The sequence below is a fragment of the Mastomys coucha genome, unplaced genomic scaffold (assembly GCF_008632895.1).
Source record: "Mastomys coucha isolate ucsf_1 unplaced genomic scaffold, UCSF_Mcou_1 pScaffold5, whole genome shotgun sequence".
Lineage (NCBI taxonomy): Eukaryota > Metazoa > Chordata > Mammalia > Rodentia > Muridae > Mastomys > Mastomys coucha.
In genome coordinates this window covers 94,842,742-94,867,745 of record NW_022196911.1, presented here as the reverse complement: position 1 = coordinate 94,867,745, position 25,004 = coordinate 94,842,742, and the positions used below count along the sequence as shown (strand labels likewise).

The window sequence follows — 25,004 nt, the reverse complement described above, 5'->3', positions numbered from 1 at the left end:
TATAGAACAAATAAAAAGGTCAAAAATTATTATGTGACAGTGCATGCCTGATATCCTTGCACCCAGGAAGCTGATCCTCAGTGAAAGGTGAGTTAAGAGGTCAGCCTGGGCTACATAAGCCCCTGGTGTGAAAAATAAATGAAAAGAGGATGAGAAACTGTTGATTTCAAACTTTGGGCCTCAAGGGAGCTTCTTACTTCTCTGACCTTCCATTTTACCAGTCTGGCTCAAATTATGACTGTAATTCTGTAGTGAAATTAGAATATTTCTTCCTTCCCAAATGAAGACACACAATAACTGGCAACAGAGTCAAGACTACAGTCTTAAATTTTATTATCTCCAAGTCACAATGCTGATCACAAATGTGCACCCTTTAAAACAGTAACAAAAAACAACACACATGGTGAAATCTTTGCAACTAAACACAGTGGACCAACAGACAACTGTCACAGTGTCTTAGTCTGGGAATCGGGACACGCTGCCCACAGGCTTGAGGAGACATCTTCAGGTTTAAGGCAAAGGGAAGCCTATAAAAGGCACAACCACCAGGTACCCATGGAAGAACCTCTTAGTTATCTCCTCCTTGAGGGTTACCCCCCACCCCGACTCAAGAGTGGTTAGGCCAGCTGTAGGAGGGAAGAATTAAACATTGACATTACTAGAGAGAGAGCGAGAGAGCGAGCGCCATCACCTTCTCCCTCAGGTGCTGCAGTAAGACTTCCACAGGGGTATGGGGATGCAGTATGGTGCTGTGAGAGGAGGACAGGAGGGACAGCCTTTGCCCAGAAGGTGACTTGCTTCCTTAGGATTTAAGTCTAGATATAGTTACCTTCAGTTTGCAAGTACAGGAGCAGAATTCGGGAAAAGTACAGTAATAACATCTAAAAACACTGGTAGCAGGGAAGGCATGGAGAAGAACTGCAAAAGACGAGGCAGACAGACGGCTGGATAGTATTTGTCTCTAGAGATGCATTGGTCCACAACTGGGAAGGGGATGTAGCAGGAGGGCTACAAAGAAAAGAAGCAGGGCCCACTAATTCCACTTACCTCAAAGACAGCCCTGAGAACTCAGCGGCACATTCCTGAAGCAGTGCATAGGGTCTCACTATACGCCCCCTTCTCACAAAAGCATCCAGTTTGTTCTCTATACCCAGAGCAGAGATTCTGCCTCAGTGGAGGACTGAAGCCCATCAGAAGAGAGGTACTGTTGAAGGCTCAGATTTATAAAACCTACACCCCAAAAAGGGGCTCCTACTCACTCACTCTGAGCTCTCCTCTACAGTGGGATACTGCGTGCAGACAGCTTCCACAGGGTTGGAGGCATTAAAGAGACTAATAAAGACCAATCACAAGGAAAAGGCCAGCTATTTTTACACTTGGTCGAAACATTCTCAATTATGTGGGGTTAAGAGAGTAGTCAAAAGGGAACCCAGAAAGGCTAGTAAACTAAAATGAACTTGTTTCGTGTAAAGTCAGGGCAGAGCAAGGAAAAGGAGAAAAAACTAAAAACATTAAGTTAAGAAGGGTAAATCCGGCTTTAAAAAATAAAATCAACATTCAAACAAATAAGCAGGAAGGAACTTCGTTGGGAGAAGATGCTTGAATTTCTGGGGAGAAAATAAAAAACAGGCTTCTGAAGCCTGCGTTGTCCAGTCTCTGCTCCCAAGTCCAGGCAGCTCAAGTGAGGAGTGGAGGTGGAAGGCAGCCACCTGCTTCTTCTCTCTCCAGCAGACCTGTCCTCAGAGAAAGAGGGCATCATCCTCCGCCTGCTGGCAGGGCCACCACACACCTTTGAAGCCCTCTGAGTAGTAGACTGCCAGCTGTATTTCTCTTCTCTCCTGAGTTTCCACCTCTCCTGTTCTGTTGAGAGTTAAAGAGAGAAGAACTGTATGTCAGTTGGACCTCTGAGTGCCTTATATAAGCCTTCTCAGAGGCCCACTTCTAAATAATGTGGTTTATTTGGCGCCAAGGATCAAGTCTAAGACCTTGAACGTGCTACACCCCAAGCTTCTAAATAATGAGGTTTAATGAGCACAAAACAAAACAACAGCAATAAAAATATTCCAGAGTCAGGCGTGGTGGCCCACACCTGTAATTTGAGCACCCAGGAGGTGAGAGCAGGAAGAGGGAAAGTTTGAGGCTGGCCTGGGCTCGACAGGAGACCTTACTTCCTAAAGCAACACACTCCCTCAAAGCCCTGCAGCCACACAGCCACTCTCTCTCCTAAAATCTTTATAATTGGCTTTTTTGGCTATAACAAATAAAACTCATATTTCTTTCCTTAATCTAGTTTATACTGGGCTCCTGTATTTTTCACTCTGCAGCTTCCCAAGTGAACATCTGAAAGTAGGAATGGCTCCTCTTCAATTTTGCCCAAGGCACTCATAAAACAAGTTCCCTGAGACAGTATTAATGAGGTGGTTTATTAAGCACCGAAGTGTGAGCATTAGACTTACACTAAGAGTCACAGGACATTGGGTACTTACTTCACAGATGTCATACTTAAAATATTCGAAAACTCTTATTAACTGGAGCCCCTGCTTACAACCTGAAATAATAAAGTTGGAAATTGTTATCACATTATATCATACTTCCATAGAAACATACCCTAAGAGGAAGAGAAGACAGACCCTCTGGAGAAAGTAAAGCCCACATGCTAGGAAGTGGGGGAAATGTACCTCAGGTGGAGGAGGCTTGATGGAGACCGGCTGAGGAGTCCTCCGGGGTGGGGAGGGCTTTGGCTGTACCTGCTGCTGGGCAGGATTATAGTAAGTCACGCCTCCATATACCTGTGATGGGGCCTAGGACCCCACAAGCCAGGAGAAAAAAAAAGTTAAGTATTAATCTATACTGTGAAAAACAGAAAATGTTAGCTAACTGCAAAAACAAAAAGCACTTTAGAATATCCATTTTTAAAAAATATTTTTTTGAGGGGGGTAGGTGTATATTGCTTTCTCTACATAAAGATTCCCTGTCTCAAAAAAAAAAAATTTGGGTAGTGGTGGTGCAAGCCTTTATTTAATCCCAGCACTTGGGAGGCAGAGGCAGGCAGATTTCTGAGTTCGAGGCCAGCCTGGTCTACAGAGTGAGTTCCAGCACAGCCAGGGCTACACAGAGAAACCCTGTCTCCCAAAACCAAAAACCAAAAACCAAAAAAAAAATCAAATAAGAGCTAGTGGTTCAGTGAGATAGACCCCTTCTACCTTCAATGACAGCCAAGCCAAGTTTGTCTGTAGCTTTGAGGAGAAGGCCCCAGTGCTGACTTACTAGAAGCCAGGATTGGCAACATTGTAGATGTGGTTTTATATCGGAGAGATCATTAGCAAGCCTGCCATTGTTGGATATGTTTAAAGACCAAACTTTAACTTTTGATTTTCTTTGTGTTCTTATTTGAATGTTCTTGGACCATGTGTAATGAAAGTGCTATCTGAATAAAACACAAGCTATCCAATAGCAGTGTTTTCTCTGTCAAATACTGCACAGTCACAGTTTTTCCTGATTGGAAAAACAAACAGGGCTGGAGAGATGGCTCAGTGGTAAAGAGCACCGATTGCTCTCCTGAAGGGCCTGAGTTCAAATCCCAGCAACCACATGGTGGCTCACAACCATCCATAACAAGATCTGATGCCCTTTTCTGGAGTGTTTGAAGACAGCTACAGTGTACTTACATGTAATAAATAAATAAATCTTACAAACAAACAAACAAGGAAAAAAAAAGCCAGCTGAGCAAGTCTTGAAGAACAAGCCAGAGAGAGCAGCACTCCTCTGTGGCCTTTGCCTCAGCTCCTGCCTCCAGGTTCCTGGCCTGACTTCCTTCAATAATAATAAACAGTGACACAGTAGTGTAAGGCAAAATAAACCCTTTCCTTCCCAAGTTGCTTTTGGTCATACCATTGGTTTCTGCAGCAACAGTAATCTTAACTAAGACAGTGTCTGTGTGAGTGGATGGTAGTACCCTAAGAGGTCACACAAAAGTTACCAGATCCCCTCAAGTTGGAGTTCCTGCCAGTGTGAGCTGCCTGCCTGCCATGGGTGACAGGACTGAACCTGGGTCGTCTGCAAATGCAGCAAGTGCTCTAACCACTGAACCACCTTTGTAGTCTTGGTTTCATTCTTTAGTGTCCAACTCTGCAATCATTCTACTACCTGACAACAGGAAGGCTGAGCTCAGTCCTGGGATTCTAGACGCCAGATGGTATCAAGTGCCCTCAGGAAAGGGGTAAGATATGATGCCCAGGAGAAGACTACATTCTTTAGACAGTTGAGTAAGTAACACATGGGGACACCCCACGATATAATTAATGCAAGACACTGATTCTTAAAGAAACTGAAGAGAAAGGCAAGCATGGTTTTCCCAAGTATCTCGTAGTCAAGAGGCTGATGATCATACATTCTAGGCCACACAGGGCTACAATGAAATTCTACCTTAAAACAAAACAAAACAGAAAAACCAAACAGGGTCATGCTTGGTGGTACATGCCCTTAGTCCAAGCACTCAGGAGGCACAGACTAGTAGATCTCTGTGAATTTAAGGCCAGCCTTGTCTATATAGAAAGTTCCAGGTCAGTGAGGGCTACAAGCAAGATATCCTGTGTCAAAACGAAAACAAAAACCAAGAAACAACTCCGAAAATAAGCAATGACAAGACATTACATAAGCTGTAGTTCCAATTCTTGACCACCAAGGGGCATCCTAGTGCCATGAAGGAGAATCAGAGGCACTGAAATGCTCTGACAAACTTCTAACCTTCCATTCTCCCTTCCCACAGTCTTGAGTGATTTAAAGGATGTAAACCTAGAAAACATAGGTATCTTACCTGTGTGTTAGGATACAGATGAGGAGGTGGAGGAGGAGGCAATGCTCCCGGAGCATAAGGGTAATTGGGGTTACCAAAATTCATGACACCCGGAGCAGAAAAGTAGGTAGGAGCAAGCAACTGCTGGGGTGGTGGCTGTCCTGGAGACATGGACACTGGTGGTGGGTAGAGACCCGGATTGGGGAGAGGAGCTGGTGACTGGTGGGGGTGTAAACCTGGGCAAGAAAAAGAAAACAAAAACTGTAGAAGAGGGGCTAGAGAGATGGCTCAGAGGTTAAGAGCACTGACTGCTCTTCCGAAGGTCCTGAGTTCAATTCCCAGCAACCACATGGTGGCTAACAACCATCCGTAATGAGATCGGACTCCCTCTCCTAGTGTGTCTGAAGACAGCTACAGTGTACTTACATATAATAAATAAATAAATCTTTAAAAAAAAAATTAAGTGCAAAAAAAAAAAAAACTATAGAAGAGGACACCACTGTTATTCTGAGATGGCTTAACTTGGACCACAAAGCACAACAGGCTAGATGGCAGTCCTTAGAATAGGGCTTAAAATAAAGAGTTTGCTGCATAAGCAGCCAGGGCAGTCAGCATATAACAGCATGACTCTATTGAAAAGGCAGGGTTTGTAGAGTCCTAATTAAAATCCTTGCATACTATATCACACAAGAGGAGTGCAAGTTTACCTGGGTGAGGAAGGTGCATTTCTGGCTGTACAATCATGCCCTGTGGGGGCAGTGGGGCAGGGCTGTCACCATGGGTATAGATTGGTCCCTGGAACTGCACTGTAAGAGATAGAGACCCTTATAAACCCTGACCCTTCATACCACAACAGCAACTCTTTCTGTCCTGCAGACCTTTAAGGTTCTAAGTTTCTCATATGAAGAAAACAGCAAACAGACAATGTGGGATGACCACTACGTAGCTGGAAGGCTTGGCACTTAACTCCCTTTAGAATTAAGAAAGGACTCACATGGATCATAGTAATGTCCCTCCATGATACTGATATGCACAGGAGGAGCAGGGGGCTCTGGCACAGGTCTCTGCCGCTGGGATGAATAACGCTTAGCTCGACCACTCTGGACACCCTGAAATAGAAAGATCTGATTAAGAGTCCAGAGAGGTGATTCTCCTATCAACTCCTACCTGCTTTATGTTGTACTACTTAGTTCACAAAATGAACCAAAAAAATTGATGAAAAACAATAGCATTTGAACCTAAACACTCTATACTTCTGAGGTCCAAATTAAAACAAAATAAAACCCCATGAATAATAATGGAAAAACTGCTATCAAGAACTTACATTGGCTGGCATGGCAACCTACTCCTGTAATCAAGACATGGGAATCAAAAGCAGGAAGACTATGTGTGTGAGGCTAACATGAGCTATATAAAGTTCCAGGCCTGTCTGTGTTAAAGGATAAGAGAACATCATTAGCAATAAAGAGGTTATTTTGGCTTTAACAGAGAACAAGCGTGGCAGTCTGAAAGCAGATGATCCAGATCTGAATACCTGGTCCCCAGTAAGCAGAACTCTTTGGGAAAGACTAGGAGGTGTGTTACTCGGGTAGGCTTTGTGGTTTCAAAAGACCAGGCCATTCATTCTAGGTGTGCTAGCTATCTCTGCCTCCTACTTTGGATCAAGATGTAAACTCTCAGATGTACTTGTGCCATGTCTCTTTGCTCTGCCATCATGGCCTCTAACCCTTGGTAACTGTAAGCCCAATAAGTGCTTTCTTTCTTTTTTTTGGTTTTTCGAGACAGGATTTCTCTGTGTAGCCTTGGCTGTCCTGGAACTCACTCTGTAGACCAGGCTGGCCTCGAACTCAGAGATCCACCTGCCTCTGCCTCCCAAGTGCTGGGATTAAAGGTGTGCGCCACCACCGCCCCGGCAAGTGCTTTCTTTTATAAATTGCTTTGGTCATGGTGTTATCACATCAACTAAGGTCTGGGTGTGGTGGTGTGCGTTTTTAGTACTTGTAGTTGGGAGGCAGAGACAGACAGATCTTTCTGAGTCCAAGGCTGCCTAGTTTACATAGGAAGCTCCAGGCTAGCCAGAGCTAAACTGTGAGACTCTATCTCAACACTTCTTTTCGACAGCACTGGAGGTCAAATCAGCATATCAAGTATTCTCTCCCACCAAGGTGTATAGCCCCAGTCTCCCTCCTTCCCACTTTTGTACCATTTCTTCCATCCGGTTAAACTGAGGTGGAGGTCCTGCTCCCATATGGATGTGGTTAGGCATACCTGTAATATACCAAAAAGTCACTGGTTGAGAAGAGGTAAATGTGAACAGGATTCAAAGGTACCATCAAGAAAACAAGTGTATTCATCCTTTAAAACTGTCTGCTTGGGCTGGAGAGATGGCTCAGGGGTTAAGAGCACTGATTGCTCTTGCAGAGGTCCTGAGTTCAAATCCCAGCAACCACATGGTGTCTTACAACCATCTGTAATGAGATTGAGTGCCCTCTTCTGGTGTGTCTGAAGATAGCTACAGTGTACTCACATTTATAAAATAAATAAATCTTTAAAAAAAAAAAAAAGAAAAAAAAAAGAGCCGGGCAGTGGTGGTGCACGCCTTTAATCCCAGCACTTGGGAGGCAGAGGCAGGTGGACTTCTGAGTTCGAGGCCAGCCTGGTCTACAGAGTGAGTTCCAGTACAGCCAGGGTTATACAGCCAGGGCTATACAGAGAAACCCTGTCTTGAAAAAACCAAAAAAGAAAGAAAGAAAAAGAAAACTGTCTGTCTCTGTAGCCTTTCTTGTCTTGGAACTCACTCTGTAGACTGGGCCGGCCTTGAACTCAAGTTCTAGGGGATCCAATGCCCTCACATGTAGTACACATCTATCCAGGTACATGTATGTACACACCTGGATACAAAAATAAATAAATGTTTTAAACTATCTGATGTCAATGCTAACATTTGAAAATCTTTATTATACCAACAAAGCCCTTTAAAAAAAAGAAAGACTAGCAAATAAACTCTTCAAAGTTTTTCCTACTAAAGAAGGTATTTCCTTATATAGAAACCCTGGGAAACTGTAGAATATTATTAAACATACTATAAAGTGCTGGGCCAAATGTCTCTTAACAACACTAGATATGAAAAAGAGATTATATTCTCTCTGGATCAAAATTACTTAGAATTAAGACATGGCTAAGTGGTTAAAAGCACTCACGGCTCTTGCAAAGGACCAAGTTTGATTCCCAGCACCTATGTGGTGGTGGTGGCTTACAACTACTACCATGGAATTCTTCTGGCCCACAAGAGCATCAGACATGTATGTGGTGCACAAATATACATGTAGGTAAAAATATTCGTACATATAAAAGTAAATAAATTTCCCTAAAATAAAATTTGTTTATTTATTTGTGTGTATGTGTATCTGTGTATGTGCTTAAAGAGGTCAGAGAGGTGTTGTGATGGTTTGTATATGCTGGGCCAAGGAATTGACACTATTAGAAGGTGTGGCCTTATTGGAGTAGATGTGTCATTGTGGGTGTGGCCTATAAGTCATCCTCCTAGGGGCCTGGAGATCAGTCTTCCACTTCAGATGATGATGTAGAATTTCTAGCTCATCCTGCATCATGCCTGCCTGGATGCTGCTATGTTCCAGCCTTGATAGTAAAGGACTAAATCTCTGAACCTGTAAGCCAGCCCCAATTAAATGTTGTCCTTATGAGAGTTGCCTTGATCATGGTGTCTGTTCACAGCAGTAAAACCCTAAGACACTGTTGACGCCATAAAGCTGGAGTTCCAGGCAGTTATGAGCTGCCTGATATGGGTGCTAGGAATTGAACTTCAGTCATCTGAAAGAATAATATGGACTTTTAATCACTGAGCCATATCTCCAGCTCTCAAGCAAATAAATCTTAAAAAAATAAAATAAAGTAATTGGTTTTAGTTTAAAAAATGTTTTATAGACAGTCTCCCAAATATATCAGTAAAGTATCAGTATGAAAAGTATACTTCTCTGTCCAGAGATCAACTAACTCTAGTACCAATAGTTTACACTAATTTTTGATACTCAAAAGTCACCTAAACCAGCCCAGAGATTCCCGAGCTAGGACTGACCTGAAAGTCTGTTTTCTGACAACAACTAGCTTTCATGGTACAGCAAGCACCACACAAGGAGAATGACCACCAGCACAGCATAGATAAACCAAGGGTGCAATTCTTTGTGATTGGACTTTAGACCCACTCAGTAAGAGGGAAATCTAGCCAACTACTCAAGGTAGTGAAGTCATGAATCTTGGAGGAGAATCTACAATTTTTTTTTTTTTTTTCCCGAGACAGGGTTTCTCTGTTTAGCCCTGGCTGTCCTGGAACTCACTCTGTAGACCAGGCTGGCCTCGAACTCAGAAATCCGCCTGCCTTTGCCTCCCAAGTGCTGGGATCAAAGGTGTGCACCACCACTGCCTGGCTGAAGATTTCCAATCTTTAAGTCCAGCCTAGAGGGCTGGAGAGATGGCTCAAGTGTGAGGAGCACTGGCTGCTCTTCCAAAGGACCTACCTGGGTTCAATTCCCAGCACCCACATGGCAACTCAAACATCTATAATTCTATTCCCAAGGGATCTGATGTCTTCTTCTGGCCTCTATGGGCATGGCACACACATGGTGCATAGATACAGGTGCAGGAAAAACACCTACACATATAAAAATAAAATTTCAGGTTGGAGAGATGGCTCAGAGGTTAAGAGCAGTGGCTGCTCTTCCAGAGGACCAGAGTTCAAATCACAGAACCCACATGGCAGCCCATAACTGCCTGTCAACTTTCAGGGGATCTGAGACCTTCAGAGACATACAGGCAGGCAAAACATGAATGCATATGAAATAAAAATAAATTATAAAATCTCAAAAAAGGGCATTTCAAAAGCTAAATGATACTTGCTAGCTATAAGTACTTTTATTTTGTTTGTTTTTCTTTTCTTTTTAAAGATTTACTTATTATATATAAGTACACTGTAGCTGTCTTCAGACACACCAGAAGAGGGCATCAGATCTCATTACGAATGGTCGTGAGCCACCATGTGGTTGCTGGGATTTGATCTCAGGTCCTTCAGAATAGCAGTCAGGGCTCTTAACTGCTGGGCCATCTCTCCAGCCCATTTTGTTTTTTGAGACAGGGTTTCTCTGTATAGCCTTAGCTGTCCTGGAACTCACTCTATAGACCAGCCTGGCCTTGAATAAAGAGATCTACTTGTCTCTGCCTCTCCAGTGCTGAAATTAATGGTATGTGACACTACCACCCTAGATACGTTTATAAAATTAATTAATTAGAAGGTCAATTCTTCCTTCTAGCCACATTTCAAAACACACCAAAAAGCACCAGTATTATACATAGTTCTAGTAAGAAGTCTGTCTCTAGAAGAAAGGATATTAGGATTTCTTTTTAGAACAAAATATCCAGATTCAAATAGGTTTCTGCCTTCAAACATTTAACCACTGGCTCAGACAGTCTGAAGATGCTATCTATCCTCTACTTTTTTTGTGCAGAGAAGAGGAAATTCACCCATACTAAGGAGCTAAGCACTGACATAAGCAGCCAGACAGGCTTGGGGATCACACAAACTGCTCTGAAGACAAGCAGACAAACCATGTGCATGTACCCTGTCTGCCCTGCTAAGGTGTGAGGAGCTACCTGTCACACACTGCATTCCTGAGAGGTAAGTCCCAGTGACATAGTAAGATCTAGTCTCCAGCCTAGGATGCCTACCTCGGAGTTCCCGTGGCTGCAGGAAGGAAGGCTGTCCTGGACTCCAACTTTGTTCTGCTATACTTAGCTGTGCCACATCCTGCTCAAGTCCACCTGTGGTAGAATCTACGGGAGCCTCCCAGTTTCCAGTCTTAGCAGCTGGAGTAGTTTCTGGGACAGTGGCTGCTGAAGTGAGCCCTTCAGATGGAGGAGGGAGCTCCTCAGCAGCTTTGACTGCATCCCCAACTTTGGTCCTGGTCCTTCTTGCCCGGGAATAGGATTTCTTCTCAATGGGCCTGTCAGGAGCTGGTGGTGTGATATCAGGCACAGCAGCTGGTGTCTCTGAGGCCACCTCTTCTTTCTCTGGACTTCCAAGCAATGGAGCATCTGGTTCTGGAGATGGATCCCTCATAGTAGTCTGCTCCAGACGCCGTGACCGGTAATTAGCTTCATGCTTAAGAGTCTCAGCAGACCGGCCACCATGCTGCCCAGCAACCTCCACAGGCCTGAAACTAGTACGGCCTTCTTTGAAGCCCCCAGATCGAGAGTAATTCCTGGATGCAGACATGCGGCCAGTACCTGCTGCATTCCTGTTAATAAATGTCCTAGGTGGTAGATTGCCCCCAGGACCCTGGTGGCGATGGGATTTGCTTGATCGATCACCAGTCCAGTTTGGATCTCTTTGTGGGGAACTTCCAAATCTGAAACAGTAAAATTGTTAAGAAAAACAAACAAACGAAGAGACCTTCATAAACAACCAATCACCACCATCACCACCAATAAGAAAGCAGTCAGGAAAATGTTCCTTATCCCATAGTCAGTCACTTAAGAGATTAGAAAGGCTCCTGAATTTTCCTACCGAGGTTTCCGGATTCTTCTGGGTTTGATGTCATCAGGATTGTGAGCAGATCGAATGTCATAGCCATAAAGTGCAATTAGCTCCTGTCGAGATTTCGGTGCCTGTTCATCCTCACGGAACTTATCGTGCTCCCAGCGACCTTCATCTTTCCATAGCTTTCGCTGTCGTCCCTTGGGTCTGGACCAAACCAAGCAAAGGTGTCTTGAGACAATTAATACTTAGACAATTAATACTACTAAAATGTGGCCTATAAAAGCTCCCTATCTCAGGAGGCACAGATTAAAGAGGTAGAGGTGTAATGACCATGGCTCTGGGGACACCTGCTCTAAATCTGGAACCTACCTCTTTACCATCAACAGTTACCAAATCTTTCCTTTTTTAAAGACAGGGTCTTACCATGTAACTGGCTGGCCTGTAAATTGTTATACGTAGGCTAGGCTGTCCTGGAACTCACCTCTTGAGAGTCCTCCTGCCTCTTCATCCTGAGAGCTGGGATTGGGCTGGACACTACCACACCCACCTCTTTTTGTTCTGTGAGACAGGGTTTCATTAGGTGCTGGGACTGCAAGTGTGTGGCAGCATGCCTGGCACCTAGCTACCGAGCACTATGAGCTGCATCTTCCCATCAGTGATACTCATCTTAAAATGTTCTGAGTAGTAAGGAGGCAGTGCAGGCAAAAAGGTCAGCAAAGCATCTGACATACAGTAAGCACCCAGCACAGTAGTCAGCAGCAGGAAAGCAGAAAATGGCTGTTACCGGACTTCCTCTTCCTGAGTCTGTCCTCGAAGATCATGCTCAAAGAAGAGCCCTTTCCTGGGAATATAGGCTGGATTTTTCCGATCTTCATCATCATCCAAATGCTTAGGGCCTTTTTTACCCACTTTGTTCTCCACGGGCTCTGTGCTCTCCTGGAAGATAAGGGCCTCCTTACTCTTCCAAGGAGTTGAGAGGCCCTGTGCCAGTCCCCAAGGGGAGGGCTGTGCTGTACCTGTCCATCTCCACTTTGCCTCTCCCCAGTCACAGTGCCTTTAGATTCAGGCTTTTCTTCTCCCTTCTCTTTTGCAGAAGAATCAGCAGCATCATTAGCTTCTGATTTCAGCTCTACCTTGGAATTCTCCTCTTCACTGTATTCTTCCTCACCCTGAAAAGGTGTCCTTGTTAATTATAGAGATAAGATCTTGAATAGTACATTTTTATTTTCCATTCTTTTGAGAAACATTTCCTGACAGACTTCACTACAGTGTTAGAGTTAAAAACAAGCACAGGAAGTATGGTGGCTCATGCTTATAATTCCAGCACTTGGGAGGCAGAGACAAGACCGGTGTACATGGTCATTTCAGCTACATATTAAGTGAGGCCAATCTGTGCTACACGAGATATTGCCTCATAAAAACAAAAAAACCACAGGCTGAGGAGATAGCACAGTTGATAAAGTTCTTGCCACAAAACCATGAGGACCTAGGTCTAGCACCCATATACAAAGCCAGGCCTGGTGGCACATACTTGAAATCCTAGAGCTCGAGAGGCTCAGAGAAATTCTTGGGTCCTGTTGGCTAGCTAACTGTCTTAGCCAAGGGGCCTCTGGTTCTCATAAGGGACCCTGCCTCAGAAAACAAAGTGGATAACTCCTATGGAATGACAACAGAGCTTGTCCTCTGGCCTCTATACAAACTAAATAGACAATGAAACAAACATTAAGAGGGCAGGGTAGAGTATCTATCTGCCTAGCATGGCAAGGTGACATGTATATTTAACCCAAAGCCAATGTTCCTAACAAATTTCTAGAGAACAGGGCACTAAAATTAACCCCCCAACACACACGCACGCATGCATGCACGCATGCACGCACGCACGCACACGAAATATGCACATGTCTTTATAGATAGTTCTTGAATACACAGGTAAGGAATTTTTTTTTTTTTTTTTTTTTTTTTGGTTTTTTGAGACAGGGTTTCTCTGTATAGCCCTGGCTGTCCTGGAACTCACTCTGTAGACCAGGCTGGCCTCGAACTCAGAAACCCACCTGCCTCTGCCTCCCAAGTGCTGGGATTAAAGGCGTGCGCCACCACCGCCTGGCAGGTAAGGAATTTTTAACAGTGACAGTCTAAAAAAAGGAACAAGGGACTGGAAGACTAGCTTTAGAGAGCCTTTCTTTCCCTTTCCATAAATCTTAAAACATATAATATTAAATAATATAATAATCTCACATAAATTGAGAATTTTCTCATTTCAAAATGTTTTAGGAGGCTGACAAAATGGTTCAGTGAGTGAGTAACTGCACTAGCTGCTGAGCCTAAGGACTGGAGTTTGAGTCACAGAACCCACACAATACAAACAGAGAACCTACTCCTACTCCTCTAACACGCATGCCACGGCACTCACACACACATATGCACAGACACACACATCATACGCAAATGTTTTTAAAAATGCCTTAGATTAGCAATTACCAGTCTTCCTGATTATGTGGCTTCAGTGAGGTGGCACACACCTATAGTCCCAGCAACTCAGGAAGCTGAGGCAAGAAGATTGGGAGTTCAGGGATAGCCTGGGTATCACACTGAGATCTTGTTGGACCTTGAAAGGCAGTCTGTGTTCTGGTTGAGCAAGGCTTACTCCGGAGACCCAGTAGAAAATTCTACAAGGGACGATACAGTGAACTACACCCCCAGACATTAGGTGCCTGACATGAGCCCTCAACTCCATTATCCTGTGGGTAGGGCAATGCCCTAAGCTCCTAGTATTCTGTCTGGACTCTACCCCAACAGTTACCTGACCACAGCCAGGTATGCCCTGCCCCACAGTTAACCAGGAAACAGCAAAGTAGCCCAGCCCATTAGAAAAGGGAGCTGCTTAGCTCCTCCTCTCCCTCTCGAGCTCTTACTTTCTCCTTTTTTACTCTCACCTCTTGCTTCCTCTCTCCTTTCCCTTCCCCTTCCTCTCCACGTGGCCATGGCCAGTTTCTACTTTTCTACCTTCTCTCCTTGTTTTCTACAATAAAGCTCTAAAACCATGGACTGCCTCCTTTCATGTAGACTCCTGTGCTGGAATAATGGGTCACTCCAGCTCCGTCTCTCCCGAGGTACTCAGCTGTCTGTGGTGCTGAGAGCTCGAGCTGAGACTGTGCCTTCCCTGCCCTCTGGAGTGGGGTCCAGCGGCCTAACACAGCCCAATGCCAGTCCCGAAGCAGTTCCATAGGGTCCTGCGGCAGTCTCCCGAATTCTGGCAGGACATGGGTCTCTCCCACCCCTTTATTTCCCCACCACCCAGTGCCCCACAAGATCCTACTTCAACTTAAAAAGAAAAACCAACCAAAAACAACAACCAAAACAAAAACCAAAAAACCTACATAGAGCTTCTTTGAATCTAGTATCTCAAACTCTCAGGATTCTATAACCAGACTGAGAAAACACAAAAACAAAAGTTTTCCATGGCTTGTGTGGATGTCAAAGGACAATTTGGGAGTCAATGCTCTCCTTCCACATGTGGGTTGCAGAAACTAAACCCAGCTTGACAGTCTTCCCAGCAAGTACTCTTGTCCACTGAGTCATCTCAACAGCCCCACCCCTTCTTCGGGAGCTAGGACTGAACCCGGGATGTATTTATTATACCCCTAAGCTACAGTCCTAGCCCCATGATTTACTCACCTCCACCCCAATGTGTAGTTCAAACTCAGGCAAGACAGCACTAACCACTGAGTTATGGCTTCTACAGGCCCAGGTCACACATGTTTGTTTGTTGTTGTTTTGGAGACAGAGTCCCACTATGTAGCCCTGGCTTGTTTAAATTTGTTCTGTAGACCAGGGTGGCCTGGAGCACACAGAGATCTGTTTGCCTCTGTTTCCCAAGTGTTAGAATTAAAGGCACACACCACCACATCCAGCTTCTAAGACTATTTTTTTATGTCATGACATGAGTACTGAATTTCTATAGCACGAGATTCCTAGAGAAAACAACACTATCCACAGTAACATCATAAAATTATGAGATTTTTATCAGGAAAATCTTGGGCGGTGGTGGCGCATGCCTTTAATCCCAGCACTTGGGAGGCAGAGGCAGGCAGATTTCTGAGTTCAAGGCCAGCCTGGTCTACAAAGTGAGTTCTAGGACAGCCAGAGCTGTACAGAGAAACCCTGTCTCGGAAAAAAAAAAAAAAAGAGAGAGACAACAGCCAACGTATGAATACTCTCTCCCTGAACCATTACCTGCCCCTCCCCCCCTTTTTTTTCCTTAAAAGGTATTGTCATGTAGTCTTGGTTGTTCTGGAACTTGCTACGTAGTCTAGGCTAGCTTCCAATCTGCCCCAGCCTCCTGGTGCTGGGATTAAATGCATGAGTCACCACACCTGGCTTTTTTCTTTTCTTTAACAAATCAGGTTTGAATGAACCAGTTCCTGACAAAGAATATTAAATCTCTCCACTTAAAAAAAAAAAGAAAAAAAGGTATCATTAGAACACTAAAATGTGAGAAGAAATGAAGGTATGGCTAGTTCCTCACAGGGAAAAGCAATGGTTTTTAAACAGGGTCATCATACCTTCTCCCCATTCTCTCCAGATTTGGTGTTAAGGAGACAGAACATAAGGAGGTTTAAAGAGCTCTAAGAATGCAAGGAAACAGCTGAAGGGAAGGTGGTTTAGTACCAGTGATGCTAGGTGTGTGTACATTGGCCTCTTATTCTTCTACCATGTCTGGCACCTAACCTAAACCTGACTGCCCTCTCACTTCAGGCTTAGGCTAGTCCCAGGAATCTGGTCAGAGATAGTCCTGACTAGGTTAGAAGCTTTCAAAAGTCTGCCCTTTATTCAAATAAAGTTAAGTCTGCCTAAGTGACCTAGACAAACAAACCAATTAATCCCTCTTCCCCTTCTTTCCATGTCTGTTTACACTCCAAACCACTCAACATCTGGATATTTTGTCTTCAAAGAGTTTTGGGTGAGGACTCTCAGAAAAGTACTGGAGAACTGAAGATGCTTAACCACAGCTGCACTGTGACTGTCTAAGCTTCATCCACATCTTAACTAGCACCCTCCACTCTTCCCATGGAGGAGAGGATGGTCACCATTCACAACTTTCCTCAATCCAAGGGTATGGAGCAGACAATAAAAAAAGTTGCTGGGCTGGAGAGATGGCTCAGCGGGTAAGAGCACTGACTGCTCTTCCAAAGGTCCTGAGTTAGAATCCCAGCAACCACCATGGTGGCTCACAACCATCCATAATGAAATCTGACGCCCTCTTCTGGTGTGTCTAAAGACAGCTACAGCGTACTTACATATAATAATAAATAAATCTTTGGGTCAGAGTGAGCAGGCTGGAGGGAGCAGTAGTCCTGAGTTCAATTCCCAACAAATACATGATGGCTCACAACCATCTGTACAGCTACAGTGTACTCATATATATAAAATAAATAAGTAAATCTTTAAAAAAAATTTAAAAACTTGCTTGCTGAATATACACGATGCTACTTCCTTATGTTCTTCCGACTCACATGCTCTTTGAATTTCAACTTTAAAAGACAATTCTTTTTCTTCTATACATGTATGTACACCCCTGAATGTATGTTAGTGCATCACATGCATGAAGACACCTGAGGCTACAGAGGGCCACAGATCCCCTGGAACTGTAGTGAGGAACTCACGGGTGGCTGTGAGCCGCCATGTGGGTGGGGTACTGGGAACAGAACCAGGATCCTCTACAAGAACAGCAATTGTTTTTCTTGGTCTTTTCATGGCAGTTTCTCTGAGTAGCCCTGGCCATCTGGAACTAGCTCTGTAGATCAGGCTGGCCTGGAACTCACAGAGATCCTCCTGCTGCTGCCTCCTGAGTACTGGGATTAAAGGCTTACACTGCCACCTGGCTGTAGTATTTCTTTTTTTAAGATTTATTATTATTTTTTAAATTTATGTATAGGAGTACACTGTCCCTGTCTTCAGATACACCAGAAGTGGGCATTAGATCTCACTGCAGATGGCTGTGAGCCACCACATGGCTGGTGGGAACTGAACTCAGGATCTTTGGAAGAGCAGAACATGTGTCTATGCCCTTCCTTGCCTGCCCAAGGAACCTTCTGATTGGTTAAAATAGAAAGCCTGCAGCCTATATAGCAGAAAAGAGAATAAATATTAAGATGAGACATGTGGTGGAGGAAAGAACTTGGGAAAGGGGGTTTGTGGGGGAGATCCCACCTAGACTCAGAAGGAGTTGGATATATGGAATTGAAGAGAGGTAACCAGCCATGGGGCAAAACTTAGATTAGGATAAATGGAGTAAGTTACCAGCTAGTTAGGAACAAGTGTAGCTTTAAAGTCTAGGCATTAACTCATAAATAAACCTCTGTGTCATTCATTATTTGGGAACTGGGGCGGGCACTGTTACAAACAGCACTATTAACGAGGGAGCTTTGTTTTACACAGTATTCTCTCTAGGCTGTGATAGAATGTCAATGAGGAAACTCGTACATTCCTATTGAGACATTGATTTTGCTGGAAATAATAATGCACACCTTTAATCACAGTTTAGGAAGGCAGAAGCAGGCACATGTGAATCTGAAGCTAACCGTGTCTATACATAATGAGTTCTAGACCAACCAAGACTATAAAGTAAAATACAATTTTACATACAAACACAAAGGAATAAACTAATTTTGTCTACTGGGCAAAACAGAACAGTGTAATGTTGAGAAGACTCAAAAACAGACTCAAAGTTTGTTGTATGTCCTACCCATTCACAATAATAAATGTCAAAGATATGTGTGCAAGTTTCTAGAGGCTAGAAAAAAAGAGTGTGAGAGCCCATGGTGCTGCAGGTGGTTCATGAGCCACAAAAGTGGGTGCTAGGAACTACAAACTGAATTCAGGACCTCTGGAAGAGTAACCAGTGCTCTTGACCACAGAGCCATCTCTCCAGCCCCATATCTTAAACAATGTGTTTATTACTAATACACTAGAGAATAAAAGTATTCTCTAAGTAGGGAATCTGACCTACACACACCACCTGGCTTCAGTGGCTCTCTTGAACCTTACTTAGTCTAAGCCTCTGGTGAATCCTTGCAGAGGTAAGTTTGAGGCCAGCCTGGTATACGCACTGAGTTCTGGGATTAATGGTGTGCACCACCTGGCCCAAATCACCTTTTGACCTAGTTTTTGGTTCACAGTCAAAATGTTCTTTTCTTATACTCAGTACTAAGTTACACCCACAGACTATCATGTGCTAGGCAAGAACTCCCTCCTTGCATTGCTGCATTGAGCCACATTCCACTGTCCTTTTTTGTATTTTCTTTTCTTTTTGTTTTGTTTTCTTCAAAACAGGGTTTCTCTGGTAGTGTTGGCTGTCCTGGAACTCACTCTGTAGACCAGGCTGACCTCAAACTCAGAAATCCACCTGCCTCTGCCTCCCAAGTGCTGGGACAAAAGGCATGCGTCACCACTGCCCAGTTTGTATTTTCTTTACTCATTTATTTTTGTTTGTTTTGCCCAAGATGTATATATAAACTGTGCCTGTCCTGGAACTAGCGGTGTAGACCAGGGTAGCCTCTAACTAAAGAGATCCACCTTAATCTTGTATCTGCCTCCTAAGTTCTGGGATTAAATGTGTGTACCACCATGCCTGGCCTTAATAATATCTTTTTTAAAAGGTTTCTTAGAGGACTCTGAGGAATCTTTTTGGTTGTTTTGTAATACTGGAGAGTAAACCCAGAGCCTTGTGAATACTAAGCTTTCTACCACTGAGCTACAACCCCAACTGTTTTTTCAAATTTTTATTCTGAAGCTTGGTATGGAAAAATATGGTAAGGCAAAGGCAGGTGGATGACTGTGAGTTCAGGGACAATTTGATCTACAAAGCAAATACTAGGTCAGCCAGTATACATAGTGAGATCTTGTTTCAAAAAAAAAGAAAGAAGGAAATAAAGAAAGAAAGAAAGAAAGAAAGAAGGAAAAAAGGAAAGAAAAAGAAAAAAATAATCTGAAACAAGATCATTCTGTGTTGCTTGGGTGACCTTTATGATCCTCCTGCCTGGACCTCTGAAGTATCTAGGGTTACAGATGCGGACCACCATATCTCTACATGGAACGACAGCTTCTGGACAGCAAACCCTAAACCTTTAGACATTCACAACAGAGCTATGTTAATAAGGAGTGTCTTAAACTTCCAACTCTAACCATATAAACAAAAGCACCAACAGCCACAGGATGTGCACAGTGCTAAATACTGGTTTAGAAGAAAGCAGAGGTGTAAATAGACCCAAGAATAGGAAAACCCTGAAATAACCAACCCCTGATTACTGAGAGCAGGAAGGGTTACCATGAAACTAGAAATGCTTATTTACGATCTGAAAGGGTCAAACTGGCCAAGCCTCCAGAACATAACAAAGGTGAGAGACTGACTACTGAGAAGAAAATCAAACCAAACAACACAGGAAAGTTCCAGAACAAGCTGGGGAGAGGAACAAAAGCAAGAAACCTCAGAAAGCTTTCCTTATTTTTCGAATGTCACAGGAAAACTCAAAGAGGAAGCTCTGTGAAAAAAGGTACCCTGAAACATGCTTTCTCCTAAAGGCTTGGTTAGGAAAACCAAACTTATACTAAAATTAATGAATAATGACTGGAGAGACACTTCAGTAATTAAGAGTACTTGTTGCTCTTCCAGAGGACCTAGGTTCAAGTCTCAATACTCACAATTTTTAGTAACTCAAGTTCTAGAGGAACTTTGAGGGCACTAGTTAAACATGTGATACACATACATACATGTAGGCAAAACATTCATACACATAAAGTAAACAAATCTTAAATAACAATTATGAAAGCCAGGCAGTAATGGCCCACACCTTTAATCCCAGCACTTGGGAGGCAGAGGCAGGTGGACCTCTGAGTTTGAGGCCAACCTGGCAAGTTCCAGGACAGCCAGGGCTAGAGAAACTCTGCCTTGAAACAAAGAAACAAACAAACAAAAGCAAAATTATGCCTTAAGTCTGCCTCCTTGTGATCTCTGTATAAATAGGAAGCCCTTTGGTAAAACTTTTGTCCTTAGGAACACTCTCTCTAATACACTACTTGAAAGCTCCTAACTCATACATAAAGAAAAAAGGTCTCCCATTCACAGACTGAATCTTATGGTTAAAAACAGTAAGGTTCAAGCAAGCCAGGGCTACAGCCAGGGAGATCCTGTCTTGAAAATAAACAAACAGGGGCTGGTGAGATGGCTTAGCGGGTAAGGGCACTGACTGCTTTACCAAAGGTCCTGAGTTCAAATCCCAGCAACCACATGGTGGCTCATAACCATCTGTAATGAGATCTGACGCCCTCTTCTGGTGCATCTTAAGACAGCTACAGTGTACTTACATATAACAATAAATAAATAAATAAATCTTTAAAAAAAAAAGAAAGAAAAGAAAATAAACAAACAGGGCTGAGATGGCTCAGAGGTTAAGAACACTGACTGCTCTTCCAAAGGTCCTGAGTTCAAATTCCAGCAACCACATGGTGGCTCACAACCACATGTAATGGGATCTGATACACTCTTCTGGTGTGTCTGAAGACAGCTACAGTGTACTTATATACATAAAATAAATAAATCTTTTTTTAAAAAAGAAAATAAGCCAGGCAGTGGTGGTGCAAGCCTTTAATCCTAGCACTTGGAAGGCAGAGGCAGGTGGATTTCTGAGTTCGAGGCCAGCCTGATCTACAGAGTAAGTTCCAGGACAGCCAGGGCTACACAGAGAAACCCTGTCTTGGAAAACAAAACAAAACAAAACAAACAAACAAACATAAGTAAAAGTAATGGGTATGTTCCTCTCTTACACCCTTTTTACCTTGTATTCTTCTTAAGTGAGCTTTATCCTTTTGGGGTAATTTTTGGTTGTTTTCCTGTTCCCTTCTTTCTTTAAGACTGGGTATCTTTGTATAGCTCTGGCTATCCTGGAACTAGCTCTGTAGATCAGGCTGGCCTCAAACTCACAGAGCTCCACCTGCCTCTGCCTTCCACTACTGGGATTAACGGGGTATGTCACTATGCCCAGCTTTATCCTTTTTAAATCAATATCCTCAACTAACTTTGCCTCATTTTGACTTGTCCAAAATTCTCTGCTGTGGCATCCATCAAGGACTCCAGGAGCATTTGAGTAGAATCCCTTCAAAGCTTTTAGGAGAGGCTCTTCTGGCTGCATACATGTATACATATTTTTTCAGGTAAAACATGCATATACATAAAATAAAATAAAAATTTTTAAAGTTTCATCTCCCAGGATGGCCTGGAACTTGAAATAATCTTCCTGCCTCTGACTCCTAAATGCTAGATTTTGAATAGTATCCCTGTACAGAAATGTGCACATGTGTAAACATGCATATGGAATCAGAGAAATCAGATATTCTTTCTTGGGAAAAGTGTCCATTGCAGTCTCTGAGACAGTCTCTCCATGCTTTGGAGCTCCTGGGCAAGGCTACACCGTCTGGCCAGCAAGCTCCACAGCTGTCTCTACTTTGGCCAGCAAGCTCCACAGCTGTCTCTGCTTTGGCCAGCAAGCTCCACAGCTGTCTCTGCTTTCCTCAGCAATGGAAGTACACAGCCACCACACAACTCTCCACACTGGCTGTGGGGATGGGATCCAGGCCCTCGTTAGTAACTGAGCCATCTCCCCAGCCCTTAATTGAATTGACATTTTGCAGAATTGATTTCTGTGACACATGTTTTTGTTTCCTCAGTTTTTCTGGCATATTGTTTACTTTTGTGCAATTTCCTAAAACAGGAATTCTGAAATGATGTTTATTGTCATCTCCTGAAGTGTAATAGGGTAAGACAGTCAAAACTCCACAATACTTATAGGCTAAGGGCTGAGGTAGGACACTCAGTGGTAGGACACTTTTCTTGCACCCTACAGCATCACAAAACAAAGAAATCCCCAAACCTAAATAATACAACAAACATAATCATAGACCACATCCTTGATCCACAACCCGGTTCTTCCTGAATATAAGCCCATCTCCAAAATACAAAACTCCAGAGTCTATTCAACAACTCCTGGACAAAATAACTCAACAACGTTACTCTGACAGTATCTACAGTTTTTATCCAATCAAAACAAGAAAGTTTACAACATGTTGTCTGCCTTGGAAAACATTCCCACAGACACCAAAAAGCTCTGTCTATGAAATAAGGGATGTGTGTTTTGCACAAACTCCTCAGACCGCTATCCTTTCAAGTACTGTCTTCTCAACCTAGACAGTATAAAGCACACTGCCAAACACCTTGGAGAGGGCTTCAGCATCGGATTCTCTGAGTCACAATTCACTTTCTTCACAGAGAATATAAATAAACCAACTAAGTGTAACCTGTCCCTTCAAGAGGCGTGGCTTCAAGCTAATGTCATTAACTGGACGGGGCTGGGATTAAAGACACGTGCCACCATCACCCGGCTTCTAACAGACTTTTAAAAACACACGAGAAGAAATGTACAAGCAGGGAAGAAAGTCGGGGAATTTTTGTACCACACAGATGCAGGTTTTTAAGAGACATTTTCTGACTTACGCTGTAAGGAAAAAGAATCTATCACACTCACTTCTGAATCTTCTGCACTTTCGTAATCGGAAAGAACAGCTGAAAGGAAAAGACAAAGTATGTGATGTGTAATAACATAAACGTTTATTACTACATTTCTGACAGCTTTGGGCCAGGCAAACATCCTCACTTAATTTGGATGCAGTAATTTTTTTTTTTTTTTTTTTTTTGGTTTTTCAAGACAGGGTTTCTTTGTATAGCCCTGGCTTTCCTGGAACTCACTCTGTAGACCAGGCTGGCCTTGAACTCAAGAGATCCGCCTGTCTCTGCTTCCCAAGTGCTGCTGGGATTAAAGGGGTGCGCCACCACCGCCTGGCTGGATGCAGCAACTTTTGAGGCAGATAAAATTATAGTTTCTGTTTACAGATGGAGAAGTTTATGACCACGCTGACGAAAAACTATGCTGTTGTAAGGTGGTACTCTTAAGTCACCACAGTGTACTCAATCTGTCACCTTCCAAAAAAGGAACCAAACAAAATAAGTATGTTCATAATCGCTATGACACAAAACACCACTCCCGGGCACACTCTCCAAAAACCCTTAACAAGCTGAGAGAAAGCCAATGTAAGACATACGTGGCCTTAATTTATGTCCAAAAGAACTCACGATAAAGTAAAATTACTCACCATCTCCTTCCATGCCATCTTCACTCTCCTGGGAGGAAGAAGATAACACAGGTTAGAGCTGTGATTTCCAGCCCACCCGCAAGTAAACGCGAGGGACACACAGATGGCTGGAGAGGAATATGGGGAAAGGTACATCTTCAGAAGTCACATCAAGAAAGGCGGTTCTCTACATCCCCAGGCCCAGTTTGTGTATAAACATTGCGCGCCCGAAGCTCAGAAACCATCCAGTCCTTCTTCCCTGGGGCTCTGGGTGGATGCAAATTCGCAGCGGGATAACCTTTCCCTCTAACAGGAGGCCCAGCATCTCGCAGCACCTACACCCCGCCCCCTGCCGGGTCGCCGCCCGCCGGGCAGGCAGGCGCTCACTCACACACTCGGACTCCTCTGCGCTCTTGGCGCCCCCGCTCTCCACCCGCCGCAGATGAAGGCCCCCGCCGCGGCCGCCGCGCTGAGAAGGCAGCGAGCCACTGCCGCCGCCTCCGGCGCTCCCGCTGCCACTGCCGCCGCCCCGCGCCGGAGAGCCGCTGTCGGAACCCGAAGCACCAGATTCTTCGTCCTCAGTGTCCTGGGAAGCGCGCTGCCGCCGCCGGTCCGCCATCTTACGGAGAACGGCCACCGCTGGTCAGCTCCTTACGCACCACGCCCGTCGCGGAGGCTGCCGGGAAGCTCGAGAGACGTCCCGGCGTGCTTCACGTCCAGGGCGGGCCGCCCTTCTTTCCGTGGGGCGGGGCCTGCGCCCTGCGGCACGTTTTCTGGAGAGCGAGATTACGTCGGTCGGTGATGTAAGGAGGTGTGGCTTAGCGCTTTATTTCCCCTGGGCGGGCGGAGGGCGCTGGGGATCAGGCTATTGCATCCTCTGCGGGTTCTTAGCTCGGCCATCTTGGACCTTCCTTGGGGAGGGTTTCGACCTGTTCTAGCTCCAGTGCGACGTTAGAGCATGATTTTCGTTTTCCATTTCTCGGTTTTCCCTGAACTCTAGACAGAATATTTTACTGTATTCCTTCGCATGGTAAAAATCACGAATCCAGGTGAAAAAGCCTTTAGTCCTGCGTCTGTTGCCAGCTCTTTACCTCAGTCTAAATTTAGGGGAAAGGAGATACTGCAGTGGAGACAGAACTTAGTATTGCGGTGTCACCTGTGTATATTCAAAATTTCCTTTCTCCATGTGTCTTCCCAACCTAGTTATCTCATTTTGAGAACTGCAGGTTGGGAGGACACTAGTCTTACTACGCTTTTAAAACATAAGGGCTAGATCATCCTTGACTAGTTAAGCTAGTTTTTGACCCCCTCTCCCCTCCAGTGTTTAGAGGTATTCCTTTCAAATCGTAGTGCGTTGTTACCCTACAGAGAATCCTTTGGGTATGTATGTCAGCAATGAGAAAAAACTCAGCACAACTACCTTGCAACAACATATAGTTTGTGAGCCAATTTATTACTGCATATTGCTAATATACACCA

The 25,004-nt window shown here is 44.1% G+C and overlaps 1 protein-coding gene across 1 annotated transcript; it reads right to left on the bottom strand.

The window, feature by feature from the left end:
- Nucleotides 1-316: 316 nt before the first annotated feature.
- Casc3 (CASC3 exon junction complex subunit) lies at nucleotides 317-24,309 on the bottom strand. Its single transcript, XM_031350678.1, has 14 exons — nucleotides 23,917-24,309; nucleotides 23,547-23,574; nucleotides 22,922-22,959; nucleotides 12,362-12,514; nucleotides 12,130-12,281; nucleotides 11,373-11,549; nucleotides 10,535-11,214; nucleotides 6,999-7,063; nucleotides 5,790-5,904; nucleotides 5,503-5,601; nucleotides 4,817-5,031; nucleotides 2,679-2,801; nucleotides 2,487-2,548; nucleotides 317-1,860 (listed from the first exon to the last, which is right to left on the bottom strand). The coding sequence occupies exons 1-13, from the start codon at nucleotides 24,142-24,144 to the stop codon at nucleotides 2,525-2,527; spliced, it is 2,097 nt and encodes a 698-aa protein (XP_031206538.1). The 5' UTR covers nucleotides 24,145-24,309; the 3' UTR covers nucleotides 317-1,860; nucleotides 2,487-2,524.
- Nucleotides 24,310-25,004: the final 695 nt, after the last annotated feature.